General features: G+C 40.7%; 2 protein-coding genes across 2 annotated transcripts; one reads left to right on the top strand and one right to left on the bottom strand.

Moving 5' to 3' along the window:
* Positions 1-175: 175 nt before the first annotated feature.
* Positions 176-1,315, bottom strand: LOC149109479 (uncharacterized). Its single transcript, XM_089294379.1, has one exon. The coding sequence runs from the start codon at positions 1,222-1,224 to the stop codon at positions 349-351; it is 876 nt and encodes a 291-aa protein (XP_089150505.1). The 5' UTR covers positions 1,225-1,315; the 3' UTR covers positions 176-348.
* A 16,113-nt stretch (positions 1,316-17,428) lies between these two features.
* On the top strand, positions 17,429-18,334 carry LOC149109480 (uncharacterized). Its single transcript, XM_089294637.1, has 2 exons — positions 17,429-17,503; positions 17,558-18,334. The coding sequence occupies exon 2, from the start codon at positions 17,597-17,599 to the stop codon at positions 18,332-18,334; it is 738 nt and encodes a 245-aa protein (XP_089150763.1). The 5' UTR covers positions 17,429-17,503; positions 17,558-17,596.
* The last annotated feature ends 1,798 nt before the right edge of the window (positions 18,335-20,132 follow it).

Genomic DNA, 20,132 nt, shown 5'->3' on the forward strand with positions numbered 1-20,132 from the left:
ATGGCCTGCCCAACAAAATCGCTATACTGAATGGCTGACCGATTATTGGAAAAATGGGCTGAAGGTGAGGTGTAAATAAAAGGAATCTTATACCCGTCTAAAATGGTATCGCGAATAAAGCGAGAAGCGCCTATATGCTCCAAAAAAGCTAATTTAAGCTTAAGATTGCCTTTAACTTTAACAATAGGCGTTTCGTCCTGATATTCAGCGCTAGAACAACTGTCACGTGAATCAGATGATTCAGCAAAGTTACCGGTAAGTTCAACTGGGTCAAAGTCTCCTAAACATTTGACTAAATCAATTAAATTATACTCATCTTGCCCTAGTCTCTGGAAAACGGCTTGATAATTATCGTCCGTTCGTAGTTTTACTGCTTGGGACGGCTGCAGCGGTTCCTCTAAAACGGCTTGGGCAGGAGGAAGAATTCGCCCAATGGCCTCTCTGTCCGCAGCTAAAGCACTTGTCTGCCGGTTGAGGCTGACGTCCATGAAAGGACTGTATGCGAAAAAAAGGCTGATTAGCAGAAAACGAACTGCCAGTGGACAGACCGGTAGATGGCGCTTCGCTGGTTTTAGGCTGGGTAGTTGTAGAGTAAGACCGGCTAGACCCATTTTTACGCTTCTTCTCCCGAATCTTGACGAGCGCTCTTCTCTCGGCTGATCGGAGTTTTTTCTCGTCCTCTGAATCGTCTGCGAGTTCGTCCGATTCGTATTCTTCAACGGCTTTCCAACCAGCAGGGCTCTTGTCCGCAAAACGAATTAACTTGTTGCGTTTAGTAATGAGAGCTTTCACTCTTTCGAGCTCTGAATTAGCTGCTGAAAGGTTTCCTTTTGAGATGGTCTTGATAGCCCCGTCTATTGCATCCAGCAGAGAACTGTTGAATTCGTATTGTACTTTGATTCCTTTGAAGTTAAAAAAACTGGAAGCCTTGGATTCCGTTTTTAGCTTCTTCAGTTGGAACTGAGCGGCTGCTTCTTTCTCGTCTAGATCACGTTTGAATGCAGCGAACTTCTGGTCAAACTTAACGTCCAAAAGCTGAGAAAACAACTCCAAAGTCTCTGCGTTGGACAACGTCGACCCTGATGATCCTGAAGCAGTCGCATGAACAGGATCTCCCTCATTGAAGGATTCAGCGATTGAAGCAGGAACACTCGCTCGTTCAGTATCCGACGGCATAACAGATAAAGCAAAGTTGAAAAAGATGCCTTCGAGTGGCTCTTGCATAACTTAAAAAATCTTAAATAGCCTAATAGCCTCTAGGGATTCATCATACCTGCAAGCACGCCTAATTTAAGTACTTCTACAGTTAACACGAATTATACATGACAAACATATTCCTATGTCATTAGCGAAACGTTACAAAATATATTTAAAAGCACTCCGCTGAACCTACAAACAGCAAAGGAAAGCAGCAATGGAACTCCCAGAGTGCATTTCGTTTCCACAGGGGGATAAAAAGAGCGCGACATAAGCGCACGGTTCGGTTATAAGCGCGACAAACTATGCGAAATCACCATCCAAAGGAATGCATGGATGCCAGCATAAAGCGATGACGTCACATAATGCGTCATCGCTTAAAAAATGTCGTAAAAACGCGACGCTAGTGAAAGGAAAGGCATGCTGTCATGTTGCAAATGCCTCTTTGAGTAGATTGGAGCTAACTGAAAATCTCCAAAATGTCCAAAAAAATGCGTTTTGGGCAAATAGCTCCGGATGTTAAGGTGGTCATATACCGTTCAGTATAAAATATTGACTGCGGACTGCCGACTGCGGACTCAATCTCGTTCCCAGAACCTTAGTTACCCTTGTCTAACGAAGGTCCTGGGGACGAGATTGTTGTGGACTACGGACTACGGACTGGGTATAAAACACGGACTGAGGTATAAAACGCGGACTAAGCATTACGGACTGGGTATAAAACACGGAATCAGGTATAAAACGCGGACTGCGGACTAAATGCGGCCTACCGACTGCGGACTGGGTATAAAACACGGACAATAACCAAACAGTGCCTTATTTACCCTTGATACTTAATCCACTTTTGCGAAAAAAATTACAATAACTTAGGTAGAAGACATGTGTTTAAAGTCGAACAAGGAGGATAAATGGACCTTGCGGTTTTCGAGTCATTTCCCTGCCTCAGTTTACGTGCAAAACAAAATAAGACCAAGGGAGTGAAGAGAGGTACAATATTAGGTACAATATGAGAAGTTACGGCCTATTCAGAATAATTTACATTAATATTGTTTGCAAGCTTAATAAACCGGCAGCCTGTAAAGGTTTCAAATATATTAAATGACCGGCAGTTCTGAGAAATTCCCAAGCGATCCGGCAGTTTATGGTCCTCTCAGCAATGGTAACGATAAGACAGTACTGAGATCGATAGAAGTATTATCGATCAAAGATCTTTGAAAATTCACATATAAGTAATATCCAAATACACGTTGGTTTTGAATTATGTGACTAAATGACTTAATTTTTGACATGGATTCATTTGTTAACGAATGACTGCATGTTTGGCAGGATGTAAACGATTAAGTATGGTTTGATAGATCATCTTTCTGTTTTCCTTTATTGAAAAGTTCTTTTAATGCCAGACACTTTTCAGCGCAAGCTTTCGTTTTAAAAATCCAGCTTTTGCCGATAGGAAACAAGATAATGTGGTTACAGTCTTGGTCCTCAGTAATTTACACCCAGTGTGCCTCTTTTTCTTCATACCTTAGTTTTATAAGTGAGTCCGTGTTTTATGCCCAGTCCGTAATGCTTAGTCCCCATCTTTTACCTCAGTAGTTGTTTTATACCCAGTCCGTAGTCCGCAGTCCGCAGTCCGCAGTCCGCAGTCCGCGGTCCGCGGTCCGCGGTCCGCAGTCCGCAGTCCGCAGTCCGCAGTCCGCAGCCCGCAGTCCGCAGTCCGCAGTCTTCACTATATACTGACCGGTCATATACCCAAATCAAAGTGGCTATGAGTCACCTACCTTGGAAAATAGATTGTCTGTAAACCGGGGAATTTTTTATGCCACTGGACGAGCTTTTAAGTCGCCTTTGCCGCGTGCTAAATGTGCCACCTTTGCACGCTCTTGACGATCTTCAACGCATGTCAAAGATCATCTTTGAATACACCTTTGCCGCATACGTCAAAGGCAGTAAAGGCTGGTTTTAGTCACCTGTGAACGCCTTTGGTTTGCGCGTTAACGGTGATCCTATGATACACCTTTGCTTGCTGTCAAAGGAGATCAAAAGTGCATTCCAATTTGTCTGCGATTCAAGTCAAAGGTTTGCTAAAGACATGGTCAACTGAAGATGCCTGTTACGCAGACCAAAGGTTTGTCAAAGTTGCTCTGCGCGTTCCGTGCTCGCGTGTCTCGCCAGAATTTCTCTCTTTCACTACTTGTTCGCGCTTCGCGACCGTTAATCGCGTTTTGTGCGATTCACATCTTAAACGCCTTTTCTGCTTGCTAACTATAGGAGGGCGGAGTTGATAAGATTGCATGTAAACGCAGGCTAGTTTTTGACCACGGCTACAGGTGGGATTTCCCACCTATGGAATAAAGTGACATGGCCTTATGTCCATGTTCATTTCAATTGTCACGCATTCTTATCCAGATATCTCTTTGGTACTTTGACAAACAACTACTACATAACTCATACTCAAAGCAGACAAATCAAAGACAGAATTATATACATGATTACAAGCCGATAGTCAGGAGCTCCTGACAAAATTTCATTCACCTTTTGCGTTCACGAGTTTTGGTTATAGAGCACTTAGGTTTTTAACTGTTTATCTCAGCTTCTGCGCATGGGAAAATAATGAATCCGTTAACTTTCGCCGATGTGATTTTTCTTTTCTTCTTTTTTTCTATTTTCGGGGAAATTTCTGTTGGGGGAAATAGCGAGTAGTCTTGAGCGGGCAAGATAGCTCCATCTTGCCCGCTTGGGTGACCAATCACAGAGTAGGATTTGGTTCATCTTACCCGCTCACGGAGCTAGCCATATAATGATAAAATTTCCTGCATCAGTGGTTTTTCACGATGATCATTAAAGCGCATGCTCCATAGCTAAAACTATAAGTAACGAGAAGTACACAACAATCAATGGCGGAAATTTCACCATACAGAATCTATTCTTTGCTTATTGCCCTTTCCTCTTACACGCGTTATGCAGGTAAGAACCTTTCTCTTAACCATGGTAATCCATTGCGGGTTGTTAGACGGTCTCAAGTTCCACCGATGGAAAAGTTTCAAAGTTTATAAAGGTTCTGCCTCGCATCAGTTGTTATAAAAATTTGCTGAATCCGCCTGTTTAGCGCCTGCTTATGTATTTCGCACATGTAATTCATACTTCCTTTTCTTTTTGCTCAATTTTATATCGATCTTCACCCAAGAAACACAGCTAGTAATTGAACTTTAATCAGACACCGTTGCGTTCTATCTTGGATATAATTTATTATACTAGTAGTAATCAGAGATTATGAGAGTGCGTTCGACGCTCTCACTTTAATATATATATGCCGTAAATAAATGATTTCACTAGCTGACTTTCAACCTTTGTCTGTTGCTAAAATCAACAGTTTTCAGCAGCAACCGAGGTTTTACAGTCAGATATGCATAGTGTCAAAGTCCATGCTAATGAAGAGGTCACGATTTGTTGATACGCTGCGTGACGCTGCTAGTTTCCGTAGACTCGCAAGTTTCATAGAATATTTAAATTACGTAGATTATTCTAAGCTAGCATTTGCAATCGCGTGGTCGTTTCGCGTGGTCATTTATCATTAACAAACTCCTTGCGACTAATTCGAGTATTTCCCCTGATGAATAAAGTAGTCTTATGGATCTTGCCTTAAGAGTACTTTTCCACCGATTCCAAACAATAAAATTTCGACCGGATAACGACTGAGCTATCTGTCGCGACTGGACCAAGCTGAAGTTGTCTGCCAATTCACTGCCAATTCGCCATCTGCCAATTCGACCGGCTGAAACTGTCTGCCAATTCGATTTAAAATTCAGTAGTGGAAATTAGAACATAAAATCATTTAAATATCTTTACCAATTGCTCAAAAACAATTTCTAGCTGCATTGAAAGCTATTAATTTGCGCCAAACGCGCACGTAAATTTGTAAAAAGATGCTGTAAATATCCTTTGTTCAGAAGTGAATAACTCGTCGCGTGACTTTTCAATTGACACCAACGTGGTATCGTTTGAAAGCTTACCGTCTTATTAGTCCATCTCAACGGCTTCTACACCCATCTCAACGCAATTACTATCGAAAAATTGCACCCGAACATCGTGCTTTCATAACATACACACTTGTACTGGCTTTTCCGCAAGTGAATAACTCGTCACGTGACTTTTCAATTGACAACAACTTGGTATCATTTTAAAGCTTACAGTATTGTAAGTCCATCTCAACGGCTTCTACACCCATCTCCACGCAATTGCTATCGAAAAATTGCACCCGAACATCGTGCTTTAATAACACATACACTTGTAGTGGCTTTTCCGGAAGTGAATAACTCGTCGCGTGACTTTTCAATTGACAGCAACTTGGTATCATTTTAAAGGTTACCGTCTTGTAAGTCTATCTCAACGGCTTCTACACCCATCTCAACGCAATTACTATCGAAAAATTGCACCCGAACATCGTGCTTTAATAACACACACACTTGTACTGGCTTTTCCGGAAGTGAATAACTCGGCACGTGACTTTTCAATTGACAACAACTTGGTATCATTTTAAAGCTTACAGTATTGTAAGTCCATCTCAACGGCTTCTACACCCATCTCCACGCAATTACTATCGAAAAATTGCACCCGAACATCGTGCTTTAATAACACATACACTTGTAGTGGCTTTTCCGGAAGTGAATAACTCGGCACGTGACTTTTCAATTGACAACAACTTGATATCATTTTAAAGCTTACCGTGTTGTAACTCCATCTCAACGGCTTCTACACCCATCTCAACGCAATTACTATCGAAAAATTGCACCCGAACATCGTGCTTTAATAACACATACACTTGTACTGGCTTTTCCGGAAGTGAATAACTCGTCGCGTGACTTTTCGATTGACAACAACTTGGTATCATTTTAAAGCTTACCGTCTTGTAAGTCCATCTCAATGGCTTCTACACCCATCTCAACGCAATTACTATCGAAAAATTGCACCCGAACATCGTGCTTTAATAACACGCACACCTGTACTGGCTTTTCCGGAAGTGAATAACTCGTCACGTGACTTTTCAATTGACAACAACTTGGTATCATTTTAAAGCTTACCGTGTTGTAAGTCCATCTCAACGGCTTCTACACCCATCTCAACGCAATTACTATCGAAAAATTGCACCCGAACATCGTGCTTTAATAACACATACACTTGTGCTGGCTTTTCCGGAAGTGAATAACTCGGCACGTGACTTTTCAATTGACAACAACGTGGTATCATTTTAAAGCTTACAGTATTGTACGTCCATCTCAACGGCTTCTACACCCATCTCAACGCAATTACTATCGAAAAATTGCACCCGAACATCGTGCTTTAATAACACACACACTTGTAGTGGCTTTTCCGGAAGTGAATAACTCGTCACGTGACTTTTCAATTGACAACAACTTGGTATCATTTTAAAGCTTACCGTGTTGTAAGTCCATCTCAACGGCTTCTACACCCATATCAACGCAATTACTATCGAAAAATTGCACCCGAACATCGTGCTTTAATAACACACACACTTGTACTGGCTTTTCCGGAAGTGAATAACTCGGCACGTGACTTTTCAATTGACAACAACTTGGTATCATTTTAAAGCTTACCGTGTTGTAACTCCATCTCAACGGCTTCTACACCCATCTCCACGCAATTGCTATCGAAAAATTGCACCCGAACATCGTGCTTTAATAACACATACACTTGTACTGGCTTTTCCGGAAGTGAATAACTCGTCGCGTGACTTTTCAATTGACAGCAACTTGGTATCATTTTAAAGCTTACCGTCTTGTAAGTCCATCTCAACGGCTTCTACACCCATCTCAACGCAATTACTATCGAAAAATTGCACCCGAACATCGTGCCTTAATAACACACACACTTGTAGTGGCTTTTCTGGAAGTGAATAACTCGGCACGTGACTTTTCAATTGACAACAACTTGATATCATTTTAAAGCTTACCGTGTTGTAACTCCATCTCAATGGCTTCTACACCCATCTCAACGCAATTACTATCGAAAAATTGCACCCGAACATCGTGCTTTAATAACACATACACTTGTGCTGGCTTTTCCGGAAGTGAATAACTCGGCACGTGACTTTTCAATTGACAACAACTTGGTATCATTTTAAAGCTTACCGTCTTGTAAGTTCATCTCAACGGCTTCTACACCCATCTCAACGCAATTACTATCGAAAAATTGCACCCGAACATCGTGCTTTAATAACACACACACTTGTAGTGGCTTTTCCGGAAGTGAATAACTCGGCACGTGACTTTTCAATTGACAACAACTTGGTATCATTTTAAAGCTTACCGTGTTGTAACTCCATCTCAACGGCTTCTACACCCATCTCCACGCAATTGCTATCGAAAAATTGCACCCGAACATCGTGCTTTAATAACACATACACTTGTAGTGGCTTTTCCGGAAGTGAATAACTCGTCGCGTGACTTTTCAATTGACAACAACTTGGTATCATTTTAAAGCTTACCGTCTTGTAAGTCCATCTCAACGGCTTCTACACCCATCTCAACGCAATTACTATCGAAAAATTGCACCCGAACATCGTGCTTTAATAACACACACACTTGTACTGGCTTTTCCGGAAGTGAATAACTCGGCACGTGACTTTTCAATTGACAACAACTTGATATCATTTTAAAGCTTACCGTGTGGTAACTCCATCTCAACGGCTTCTACACCCATCTCAACGCAATTACTATCGAAAAATTGCACCCGAACATCGTGCTTTAATAACACATACACTTGTACTGGCTTTTCCGGAAGTGAATAACTCGTCGCGTGACTTTTCAATTGACAACAACTTGGTATCATTTTAAAGCTTACCGTCTTGTAAGTCCATCTCAACGGCTTCTACACCCATCTCAACGCAATTACTATCGAAAAATTGCACCCGAACATCGTGCTTTAATAACACACACACTTGTAGTGGCTTTTCCGGAAGTGAATAACTCGGCACGTGACTTTTCAATTGACAACAACTTGGTATCATTTTAAAGTTTACCGTGTTGTAACTCCATCTCAACGGCTTCTACACCCATCTCCACGCAATTGCTATCGAAAAATTGCACCCGAACATCGTGCTTTAATAACACATACACTTGTACTGGCTTTTCCGGAAGTGAATAACTCGTCGCGTGACGTTTCAATTGACAGCAACTTGGTATCATTTTAAAGCTTACCGTCTTGTAAGTCCATCTCAACGGCTTCTACACCCATCTCAACGCAATTACTATCGAAAAATTGCACCCGAACATCGTGCCTTAATAACACACACACTTGTACTGGCTTTTCCGGAAGTGAATAACTCGGCACGTGACTTTTCAATTGACAACAACTTGATATCACTTTAAAGCTTACCGTGTTGTAACTCCATCTCAATGGCTTCTACACCCATCTCAACGCAATTACTATCGAAAAATTGCACCCGAACATCGTGCTTTAATAACACACACACTTGTAGTGGCTTTTCCGGAAGTGAATAACTCGTCACGTGACTTTTCAATTGACAACAACTTGGTATCATTTTAAAGCTTACCGTGTTGTAAGTCCATCTCAACGGCTTCTACACCCATCTCAACGCAATTACTATCGAAAAATTGCACCCGAACATCGTGCTTTAATAACACACACACTTGTACTGGCTTTTCCGGAAGTGAATAACTCGGCACGTGACTTTTCAATTGACAACAACTTGGTATCATTTTAAAGCTTACCGTGTTGTAACTCCATCTCAACGGCTTCTACACCCATCTCCACGCAATTGCTATCGAAAAATTGCACCCGAACATCGTGCTTTAATAACACATACACTTGTAGTGGCTTTTCCGGAAGTGAATAACTCGTCGCGTGACTTTTCAATTGACAGCAACTTGGTATCATTTTAAAGGTTACCGTCTTGTAAGTCCGTCTCAACGGCTTCTACACCCATCTCAACGCAATTACTATCGAAAAATTGCACCCGAACATCGTGCCTTAATAACACACACACTTGTACTGGCTTTTCCGGAAGTGAATAACTCGGCACGTGACTTTTCAATTGACAACAACTTGATATCATTTTAAAGCTTACCGTGTTGTAACTCCATCTCAACGGCTTCTACACCCATCTCAACGCAATTACTATCGAAAAATTGCACCCGAACATCGTGCTTTAATAACACATACACTTGTACTGGCTTTTCCGGAAGTGAATAACTCGTCGCGTGACGTTTCAATTGACAACAACTTCGTATCATTTTAAAGCTTACCGTCTTGTAAGTCCATCTCAACGGCTTCTACACCCATCTCAACGCAATTACTATCAAAAAATTGCACCCGAACATCGTGCTTTAATAACACACACACTTGTACTGGCTTTTCCGGAAGTGAATAACTCGGCACGTGACTTTTCAATTGACAACAACTTGGTATCATTTTAAAGCTTACCGTCTTGTAACTCCATCTCAACAGCTTTTACACCCATCTCAACGCAATTACTATCGAAAAATTGCACCCGAACATCGTGTTTTAATAACACACACACTTGTAATGGCTTTTCCGGAAGTGAATAACTCGTCACGTGACGTTTCAATTGACAGCAACTTGGTATCATTTTAAAGCTTACCGTCTTGTAAGTCCATCTCAACGGCTTCTACACCAATCTCAACGCAATTACTATCGAAAAATTGCACCCGAACATCGTGCTTTAATAACACATACACTTGTGCTGGCTTTTCCGGAAGTGAATAACTCGTCACGTGACTTTTCAATTGACAACAACTTGGTATCATTTTAAAGCTTACCGTCTTGTAAGTTCATCTCAACGGCTTCTACACCCATCTCAACGCAATTACTATCGAAAAATTGCACCCGAACATCGTGCTTTAATAACACACACACTTGTAGTGGCTTTTCCGGAAGTGAATAACTCGGCACGTGACTTTTCAATTGACAACAACTTGGTATCATTTTAAAGCTTACCGTGTTGTAACTCCATCTCAACGGCTTCTACACCCATCTCCACGCAATTGCTATCGAAAAATTGCACCCGAACATCGTGCTTTAATAACACATACACTTGTACTGGCTTTTCCGGAAGTGAATAACTCGTCGCGTGACTTTTCAATTGACAGCAACTTGGTATCATTTTAAAGGTTACCGTCTTGTAAGTCCATCTCAACGGCTTCTACACCCATCTCAACGCAATTACTATCGAAAAATTGCACCCGAACATCGTGCCTTAATAACACACACACTTGTACTGGCTTTTCCGGAAGTGAATAACTCGGCACGTGACTTTTCAATTGACAACAACTTGATATCATTTTAAAGCTTACCGTGTTGTAACTCCATCTCAACGGCTTCTACACCCATCTCAACGCAATTACTATCGAAAAATTGCACCCGAACATCGTGCTTTAATAACACATACACTTGTACTGGCTTTTCCGGAAGTGAATAACTCGTCGCGTGACGTTTCAATTGACAACAACTTGGTATCATTTTAAAGCTTACCGTCTTGTAAGTCCATCTCAACGGCTTCTACACCCATCTCAACGCAATTACTATCGAAAAATTGCACCCGAACATCGTGCTTTAATAACACACACACTTGTACTGGCTTTTCCGGAAGTGAATAACTCGGCACGTGACTTTTCAATTGACAACAACTTGGTATCATTTTAAAGCTTACCGTCTTGTAACTCCATCTCAACAGCTTTTACACCCATCTCAACGCAATTACTATCGAAAAATTGCACCCGAACATCGTGTTTTAATAACACACACACTTGTAGTGGCTTTTCCGGAAGTGAATAACTCGTCACGTGACGTTTCAATTGACAGCAACTTGGTATCATTTTAAAGCTTACCGTCTTGTAAGTCCATCTCAACGGCTTCTACACCAATCTCAACGCAATTACTATCGAAAAATTGCACCCGAACATCGTGCTTTAATAACACATACACTTGTGCTGGCTTTTCCGGAAGTGAATAACTCGTCACGTGACTTTTCAATTGACAACAACTTGGTATCATTTTAAAGCTTACCGTCTTGTAAGTTCATCTCAACGGCTTCTACACCCATCTCAACGCAATTACTATCAAAAAATTGCACCCGAACATCGTGCTTTAATAACACACACACTTGTAGTGGCTTTTCCGGAAGTGAATAACTCGGCACGTGACTTTTCAATTGACAACAACTTGGTATCATTTTAAAGCTTACCGTGTTGTAACTCCATCTCAACGGCTTCTACACCCATCTCCACGCAATTGCTATCGAAAAATTGCACCCGAACATCGTGCTTTAATAACACATACACTTGTACTGGCTTTTCCGGAAGTGAATAACTCGTCGCGTGTCTTTTCAATTGACAGCAACTTGGTATCATTTTAAAGGTTACCGTCTTGTAAGTCCATCTCAACGGCTTCTACACCCATCTCAACGCAATTACTATCGAAAAATTGCACCCGAACATCGTGCCTTAATAACACACACACTTGTACTGGCTTTTCCGGAAGTGAATAACTCGGCACGTGACTTTTCAATTGACAACAACTTGATATCATTTTAAAGCTTACCGTGTTGTAACTCCATCTCAACGGCTTCTACACCCATCTCAACGCAATTACTATCGAAAAATTGCACCCGAACATCGTGCTTTAATAACACATACACTTGTACTGGCTTTTCCGGAAGTGAATAACTCGTCGCGTGACTTTTCAATTGACAACAACTTGGTATCATTTTAAAGCTTACCGTCTTGTAAGTCCATCTCAACGGCTTCTACACCCATCTCAACGCAATTACTATCGAAAAATTGCACCCGAACATCGTGCTTTAATAACACATACACTTGTAGTGGCTTTTCCGGAAGTGAATAACTCGGCACGTGACTTTTCAATTGACAACAACTTGGTATCATTTTAAAGTTTACCGTGTTGTAACTCCATCTCAACGGCTTCTACACCCATCTCCACGCAATTGCTATCGAAAAATTGCACCCGAACATCGTGCTTTAATAACACATACACTTGTACTGGCTTTTCCGGAAGTGAATAACTCGTCGCGTGACTTTTCAATTGACAGCAACTTGGTATCATTTTAAAGCTTACCGTCTTGTAAGTCCATCTCAACGGCTTCTACACCCATCTCAACGCAATTACTATCGAAAAATTGCACCCGAACATCGTGCCTTAATAACACACACACTTGTACTGGCTTTTCCGGAAGTGAATAACTCGGCACGTGACTTTTCAATTGACAACAACTTGATATCATTTTAAAGCTTACCGTGTGGTAACTCCATCTCAACGGCTTCTACACCCATCTCAACGCAATTACTATCGAAAAATTGCACCCGAACATCGTGCTTTAATAACACATACACTTGTACTGGCTTTTCCGGAAGTAAATAACTCGTCGCGTGACTTTTCAATTGACAACAACTTGGTATCATTTTAAAGCTTACCGTCTTGTAAGTCCATCTCAACGGCTTCTACACCCATCTCAACGCAATTACTATCGAAAAATTGCACCCGAACATCGTGCCTTAATAACACACACACTTGTACTGGGTTTTCCGGAAGTGAATAACTCGGCACGTGACTTTTCAATTGACAACAACTTGGTATCATTTTAAAGCTTAGCGTCTTGTTAGTCCATCTCAACAGCTTCTACACCCATCTCAACGCAATTACTATCGAAAAATTGCACCCGAACATCGTGTTTTAATAACACACACACTTGTAGTGGCTTTTCCGGAAGTGAATAACTCGTCACGTGACGTTTCAATTGACAGCAACTTGGTATCATTTTAAAGCTTACCGTGTTGTAACTCCATCTCAACAGCTTTTACACCCATCTCAACGCAATTACTATCGAAAAATTGCACCCGAACATCGTGTTTTAATAACACACACACTTGTAGTGGCTTTTCCGGAAGTGAATAACTCGTCGCGTGACGTTTCAATTGACAGCAACTTGGTATCATTTTAAAGCTTACCGTATTGTAAGTCCATCTCAACGGCTTCTACACCCATCTCGACCCAATTAATTTTTGAAAGAAAAGCACATGATCTTTCCAGGGATATTTAAGATTTCCATCGCATGGCTTGTTGAGTTTCAAGACAAAATGGCAACCGTACTAATTAGCGGTATCCACGTTGCTGTTTGTAATCAGTATTAGTGGAAATAGCGTGAGACGTTGATTACGAAACTTGGGAAAAGAACATTATCATCAATGACCATCAACCGTGAGCTTTCAGCTGACAGGAACGAACGATTGATGCCACCGCCGCCCTAAATCAGTTGTTTACCTTGCCATTTGACCGACGATTGTTATCATACAGGCATTCCCATTGCCAACATCGCTATCGATGAAAACTAAAAATTCAACACTTATGATAGCGTTAAATAAGTTTATCTTCTTTTGCTTTCAAGTTTATTCTGTTTCCACAGGGGAAAGCGCGGTTCTCATTTTTTTTCCTTTTTTTTTTAATTATACCTTTGGTTATCTAATTAAATTGAACGTCAACGTTTATTCTTATTTCTATCGGGAACAACATACAAGTGTCCTCTTTAATTGTTCTGTTAAAACACAAATACTTTCACCAATCAAAATAAATAAAATCAGAAATCTACCGAACTGTTTGTCTTTCCGTTGTGGGATGCAATGTTAAAGAGCAATCGAAGCAAGCAAGCACACGAATGACAAGAATGTAAAGAATAAGGACTGTCCACTTGATTGCCGGATTCGGATAACACTCAGGTCCAGAACGATGCCACGAAAGGTACGTATAACTCTTGTTCTAATTCTATAACTAGCTTTTCTAATGGGGCACCACCTTCTTTGCAATTCATTCACAACAGAAATCCAGGGCTCACCACGCTCTTGATTACCAGCGGTTGGCTCAGTTGACAGCAGAGACTGGGCTTCCAAATGAAACCCGCATGGCTGCAGGACTGAAGGAAGGGTCATACTGGCAAAAAATCGCCACCGAATATGTCAATGGTCCTCCAGAGCAGGGCATGATAAAAGCAATTTATAACCTCTGGCGATCCACCTTTTTTGTTAAGTTGGTGACCGAAATGTTACAAGTAAAGGTAAGATACGAAAACATTAATAAGAATCACGAGGTTTTGTCGTGACCTCCTTGAACTCTCAATAATGATCTTTAAATTGATACGATTGTAATTAGTGACAAGACCGACTACGGGGAGGGGTGTAGGAGGAATGTTGGAAAAAATGAACAAAAAAAATAAGCGGCAAAGAAAACCTTCAAAGTGATGCAAATGTGCTAGATCAGCCAAATGTAAGTCCGTAAAACAAAACTTAAAATAGAAATGTGATGAAAAATCTGAAATATATTCACCTATTTGCATGTACCTTTTCAGGGTAGTAACAAATATCCCAAAGATGCAGAAAGTCGGACCGGGGACAAAGTTAAAAAGTGCAAGGATCCGGTCAGTTTATTTCTTAATATTGTTCCATGCTACGCTTTGTTTGCGAATACATTTTAATAATTTTTCAGTTCTGTTGAATTGTTACTATTGAGGTTTGGAGTTTTCCGTGTTGCTTTTTTCCCATGTTTTTAGAAGGCCCAGACGAATCATGCAGGACCTGTCCAAAGCCAAAAAATTTGGTCACCTAAAATCATATCCCCAAGGTATGTTTTTAAAAGAAAGAAGAAGGTAATATATCTTGTATGCTATAAAAATGCAACGGCACGAGAGGAATAATAGTCTGTTTGTCTCTTAGGAATAGATATCCTCCTTCCATCAAATCACTAACCGTTATCGTTGCTTCTTAGGTCAAAGGGCTTTCTTCAAATTGTGAGCTGCAACCTCGCTTTTCCCGGCCATCGACGCTAGCGGTAAGCGCATTTCATATCTTTTTTGTTTAGTACCTGTGAATGAATCAAAATTTTACTCGGAATACTATACCTATCCGGAGTAGTCGCAACTTGTCTAAAGCGACGCATGCATCAAAATTATGAACTTTTAGACACAGGAAATGCTTCATTGTTTCCACCGAAGGTCAATATTTGGGAGATCTTGGCACAACTGTACAAGTTTTATAGCTTATTCCTGGCATTCCAAAATGTTTTTGCTCTTTCAAACACATTTCTAAAGACATATCAATCACGGTAGAAATTTGAAAATCGTTCATGCTCAACGTCATATTTATCATCTTTTTTAAAAATTGTCATCATTATTTTTAGGACGAGGCTCTATTCTGCGTTTGCCGTAAGCCAGAAGACAACAGGTAGAAGGTTATGTGTGCCGAGGGACCAAAGGACGCAGGTCATGTATTTGTTGTGGTGCATTTACCTGGGCCTCCAGGCCACTGGTGCTTACTCGTAAGGACGACAGAATTTTTAACTTTCTTTCTTTTTACGTAATTCTCTATTAACATCTGTTCTCTTTTAACATATTCAAATGCCATAGTATTACAAGAACAAATAATTACTGAGGAAACGGAAAATAAAAGAAAAATTCAGTGAATGATCGTAGAAAATTCTGAACGTGTTATGACACGCATATGAAGCGCTCCTCTTCCTCATAAAGTGTAATGGGAAGTGGTAGTCGGAAATATCAAATGGCTGCACTGTGGCAAGGAGTGGCAAGTCTATTAGCACCACAGCCTGAATCGCCCACTAATGGGAAATGAAAGAAAAAAAAAATTAATAACCCCTGTTTCGTTTGACCTTTCAGTATATCAATAGGAAGGAAAAACGCATGGTGTACTTGGACCCCTTGGGAATTGGAGCTCAATCTGAGGAAACTTTCCGTGTCGCTCGGTAAGTTACATTGCTATAAAAGTTACAAGGTCTACTTACTTTGCCAGTTTAGCTGAGGTGTCTGTCTGTCTGTCTGCCTTTATATCTGTCTATGCGTCTATACATGGCTGGGGTCGTTAAAATCGCAATTCACCTTGACAGCTTTTATGACCTAGCTAGTGCCAATCTCTTTAAGTGGAAAATAGCAGCGATATTTAAAATTATGACGTCATTTTAGATGTTTGACTCAAATCGGACATAACAAGAATGGCGAAGATTCCGACTGGAACGCCTGGAGACTTGAAAAACTTACGGTGAGGATTTCACTGCTATACGTTGCTCTTCTTAAACTACTTTAGTGAACGTAAGTGTCTGTGGAGGGGTTCAAACCACAACAGACAAACAGTCTTTGACGAATAGGAATTTTTTTCTGTCCATACAGGACAAAGACATATTGCCAATTCAAGAAAGAAACACTGACTGTGGAGTTTTCGTATGCATGGTAAGTTGTTCATTGTTCCAGGCCTCTGTGTTGGTTTAAAAATATAGGACTGTCATCATTCAAATGATCTTTTTTTTTTCCTTCTCGCTTTCAGTATGCATTGTGTATAGTCCTGGGAGGAGTGTTTCAATTCTCACAGGTAGAAGCCGAAATAATTTTTCTTGTTTAAGTAGAACCTTATTCGCCCAATTTCTTTGATATACTTATCAATTAAAGTCTAAGAAAGTATTTTTAGGAAGCGGAATAGCGAGCTTCACCAACTTACATTCTTTACAACGCAACTTTCGCCAACAGGCAAATGTAAAAACACTAATGATGCAAATGGCCTATGAGATCCTGGAGGGAAGAATATCGTGAGTATAAATTCCTTTAACTTCAAGCAGGACAAAACAACATAGTACGATATAGTATGTAAAGTTGAAATGAGATTATTTGTGAACTTGTACATTATAAATCAACGTGTCACGATATAACGTAACGAACTCAGATCTTATGTTACAGCTTTACGAATCTCGCACGATTTGGAGACACAGTGCCGTTTTGCCCACAGGGTGCTATAGGTAAGGTGCATTGAGCAGAGATCAGTGACAACCTTAGACCGATACAATACCTCAATAATTAGTAGATTTAAATTCTGAATTTCTTACAATGAATAACTGACTTGTACTGAATTCGCTGTAGTGACAGCAGACCCCAGAGAAAGCTGCCAGCAGGGTATAAAGACGCAGCTCAGACGTCGCTCAAAATTAAAGGTTGGTAAAGAAAATTCATAACATAGGGAAAAGCTAAGGGCCTGGGAAAAATAACACTGGTAATAGCAGAAAGGCTGAAATGTACATATGTACGGCTGTGTGTTGATCCTTGAACGTAAGCCCTACATGGCTGAATTAGTTGGTTTATCTTCATTTTCATGCGTTTTAGAAACCAAAGCACTACCCTCCATCCACATCTCCTGACTTTGAACGTGACGAGTCATCAAATCTGGTGAGCACTAGTTTATTTCAAAAGGTATGTACAGAGGTATATTAACTCATATATGTTTAAATTAAAATTTGTTAACAGGTGAAGAAAAGAAAACTAGCTGAAAGTATCACTAAAGACATGAAGGAACACGAAGCTCCACAAGCATCCAAAAGGCTGTACACGCCCACAGAAGATGCAGACGATGCTGTGGTAATTAATCTAGTAGTTGAAGATACTGAAGAAGAAAAGTTGATGGAGTATCGCTTCAAGGTGACCCCCCAGATGGTGGAGGAGAGGGTGAAGGCGATGAAAGGTTATCTTCTGGATATAGCAGGCGTCCCACCATCAGAGGATACACCCCTTCCTCACTTGGAGCGGCACCAAGCGTGGTTGTTGCTTGGAGGATACCAGAAGCAGTACAAGAATCTTGAAGCCTACGATTTGGGCGCAAACACATTTTCTTATTACATCTTCCCAGATGTGATGCGTCATTTAGAACACCTTTTCAAGGCGAAACCAAAACAAAGAAAAGGCTTTGTCCCACTTATGGCATGTATGGATACTTTCTTGAAGTACGACTTGCCGGAATATATCCCGGACCAGTGCTATTATGTCAATATCGTTCTTGTTTTTGAGGCAGTGACGAAAATCATCATGGACTTGGAAAAATGCTCGTACGAGATGGCCACAGGGATCGGTCTGGGGATAAATGTGCCAACCAAGACACCGTATGGCATTGAATGGGATTCCCTCATTGAAGAAAAGAAGCAGAGAAGGGAGCTTGCCAAGGTCCAAAGAAGAAGCAATCGTAAACAGCCTACACCCAAGAGACTGTTACGTTCGAAAGGAAAACCCCAAATTGATTCCCCTATTTAACGGTGTTTAGTTTCATCTAACGCGCGCTCAATGGTTGAAATCAGAACGTACTCTGCCTTTCCGTTTTCTTTCCAATAATTTTTCTTCTTACTGACATTAAAAAAATACAAAAATATACCGCTGACCAATAAAAGTTATGTCTATGTTTTAGAAAGCCCGTTAAGTTGGGTGTAAAAGCCGTTCAGACGGACTAATAAGATGGTGAGTTTTACAGTGATACCAAGTTGGTGTCAATTGAAAAGTCACGTGACGAGTTATTCCCTTCCAGAAAAGCCAGTACAAGTGTGCATGTTATCAAAGCACGATGTTCGGGTGCAATTTTTCGATAGTAATTGCGTTGAGATGGGTGTAGAAGCCGTTGAGATGGACTTACAATACTGTAAGCTTTAAAATGATACCAAGTTGTTGTCAATTGAAAAGTCACGTGCCGAGTTATTCACTTCCAGAAAAGCCACTACAAGTGTATGTGTTATTAAAGCACGATGTTCGGGTGCAATTTTTCGATAGTAATTGCGTTGAGATGGGTGTAGAAGCCGTTGAGATGGACTAACAAGACGCTAAGCTTTAAAATGATATCAAGTTGCTGTCAATTGAAAAGTCACGTGACGAGTTATTCACTTCCGGAAAAGCCACTACAAGTGTGTGTGTTATTAAAGCACGATGTTCGGGTGCAATTTTTCGATAGTAAATGCGTTGAGATGGGTGTAGAAGCCGTTGAGATGGACTTACAATACTGTAAGCTTTAAAATGATACCAAGTTGTTGTCTATTGAAAAGTCACGTGACGAGTTATTCACTTCCGGAAAAGCCACTACAAGTGTATGTGTTATTAAAGCACGATGTTCGGGTGCAATTTTTCGATAGCAATTGCGTTGAGATGGGTGTAGAAGCCGTTGAGATGGAGTTACAACACGGTAAGCTTTAAAATGATATCAAGTTGTTGTCAATTGAAAAGTCACGTGCCGAGTTATTCACTTCCAGAAAAGCCAGTACAAGTGTATGTGTTATTAAAGCACGATGTTCGGGTGCAATTTTTCGATAGTAATTGCGTTGAGATGGGTGTAGAAGCCGTTGAGATGGACTAACAAGACGCTAAGCTTTAAAATGATATCAAGTTGCTGTCAATTGAAAAGTCACGTGACGAGTTATTCACTTCCGGAAAAGCCACTACAAGTGTGTGTGTTATTAAAGCACGATGTTCGGGTGCAATTTTTCGATAGTAAATGCGTTGAGATGGGTGTAGAAGCCGTTGAGATGGACTTACAATACTGTAAGCTTTAAAATGATACCAAGTTGTTGTCTATTGAAAAGTCACGTGACGAGTTATTCACTTCCGGAAAAGCCACTACAAGTGTATGTGTTATTAAAGCACGATGTTCGGGTGCAATTTTTCGATAGCAATTGCGTTGAGATGGGTGTAGAAGCCGTTGAGATGGAGTTACAACACGGTAAGCTTTAAAATGATATCAAGTTGTTGTCAATTGAAAAGTCACGTGCCGAGTTATTCACTTCCGGAAAAGCCAGTACAGGTGTGCGTGTTATTAAAGGACGATGTTCGGGTGAAATTTTTCGATAGTAATTGCGTTGAGATGGGTGTAGAAGCCGCTGAGATGGACTTACAATACTGTAAGCTTTAAAATGATACCAAGTTGTTGTCAATTGAAAAGTCACGTGACGAGTTATTCACTTCCGGAAAAGCCAGCACAAGTGTATGCGTTATTAAAGCACGATGTTCGGGTGAAATTTTTCGATAGTAATTGCGTTGAGATGGGTGTAGAAGCCGTTGAGATGGACTTACA

Source organism: Orbicella faveolata, unplaced genomic scaffold (assembly GCF_042242905.1).
Source record: "Orbicella faveolata isolate gen_17 unplaced genomic scaffold, um_ofav_v1 contig_25, whole genome shotgun sequence".
In the NCBI taxonomy this organism is placed as follows: domain Eukaryota; kingdom Metazoa; phylum Cnidaria; class Anthozoa; order Scleractinia; family Merulinidae; genus Orbicella; species Orbicella faveolata.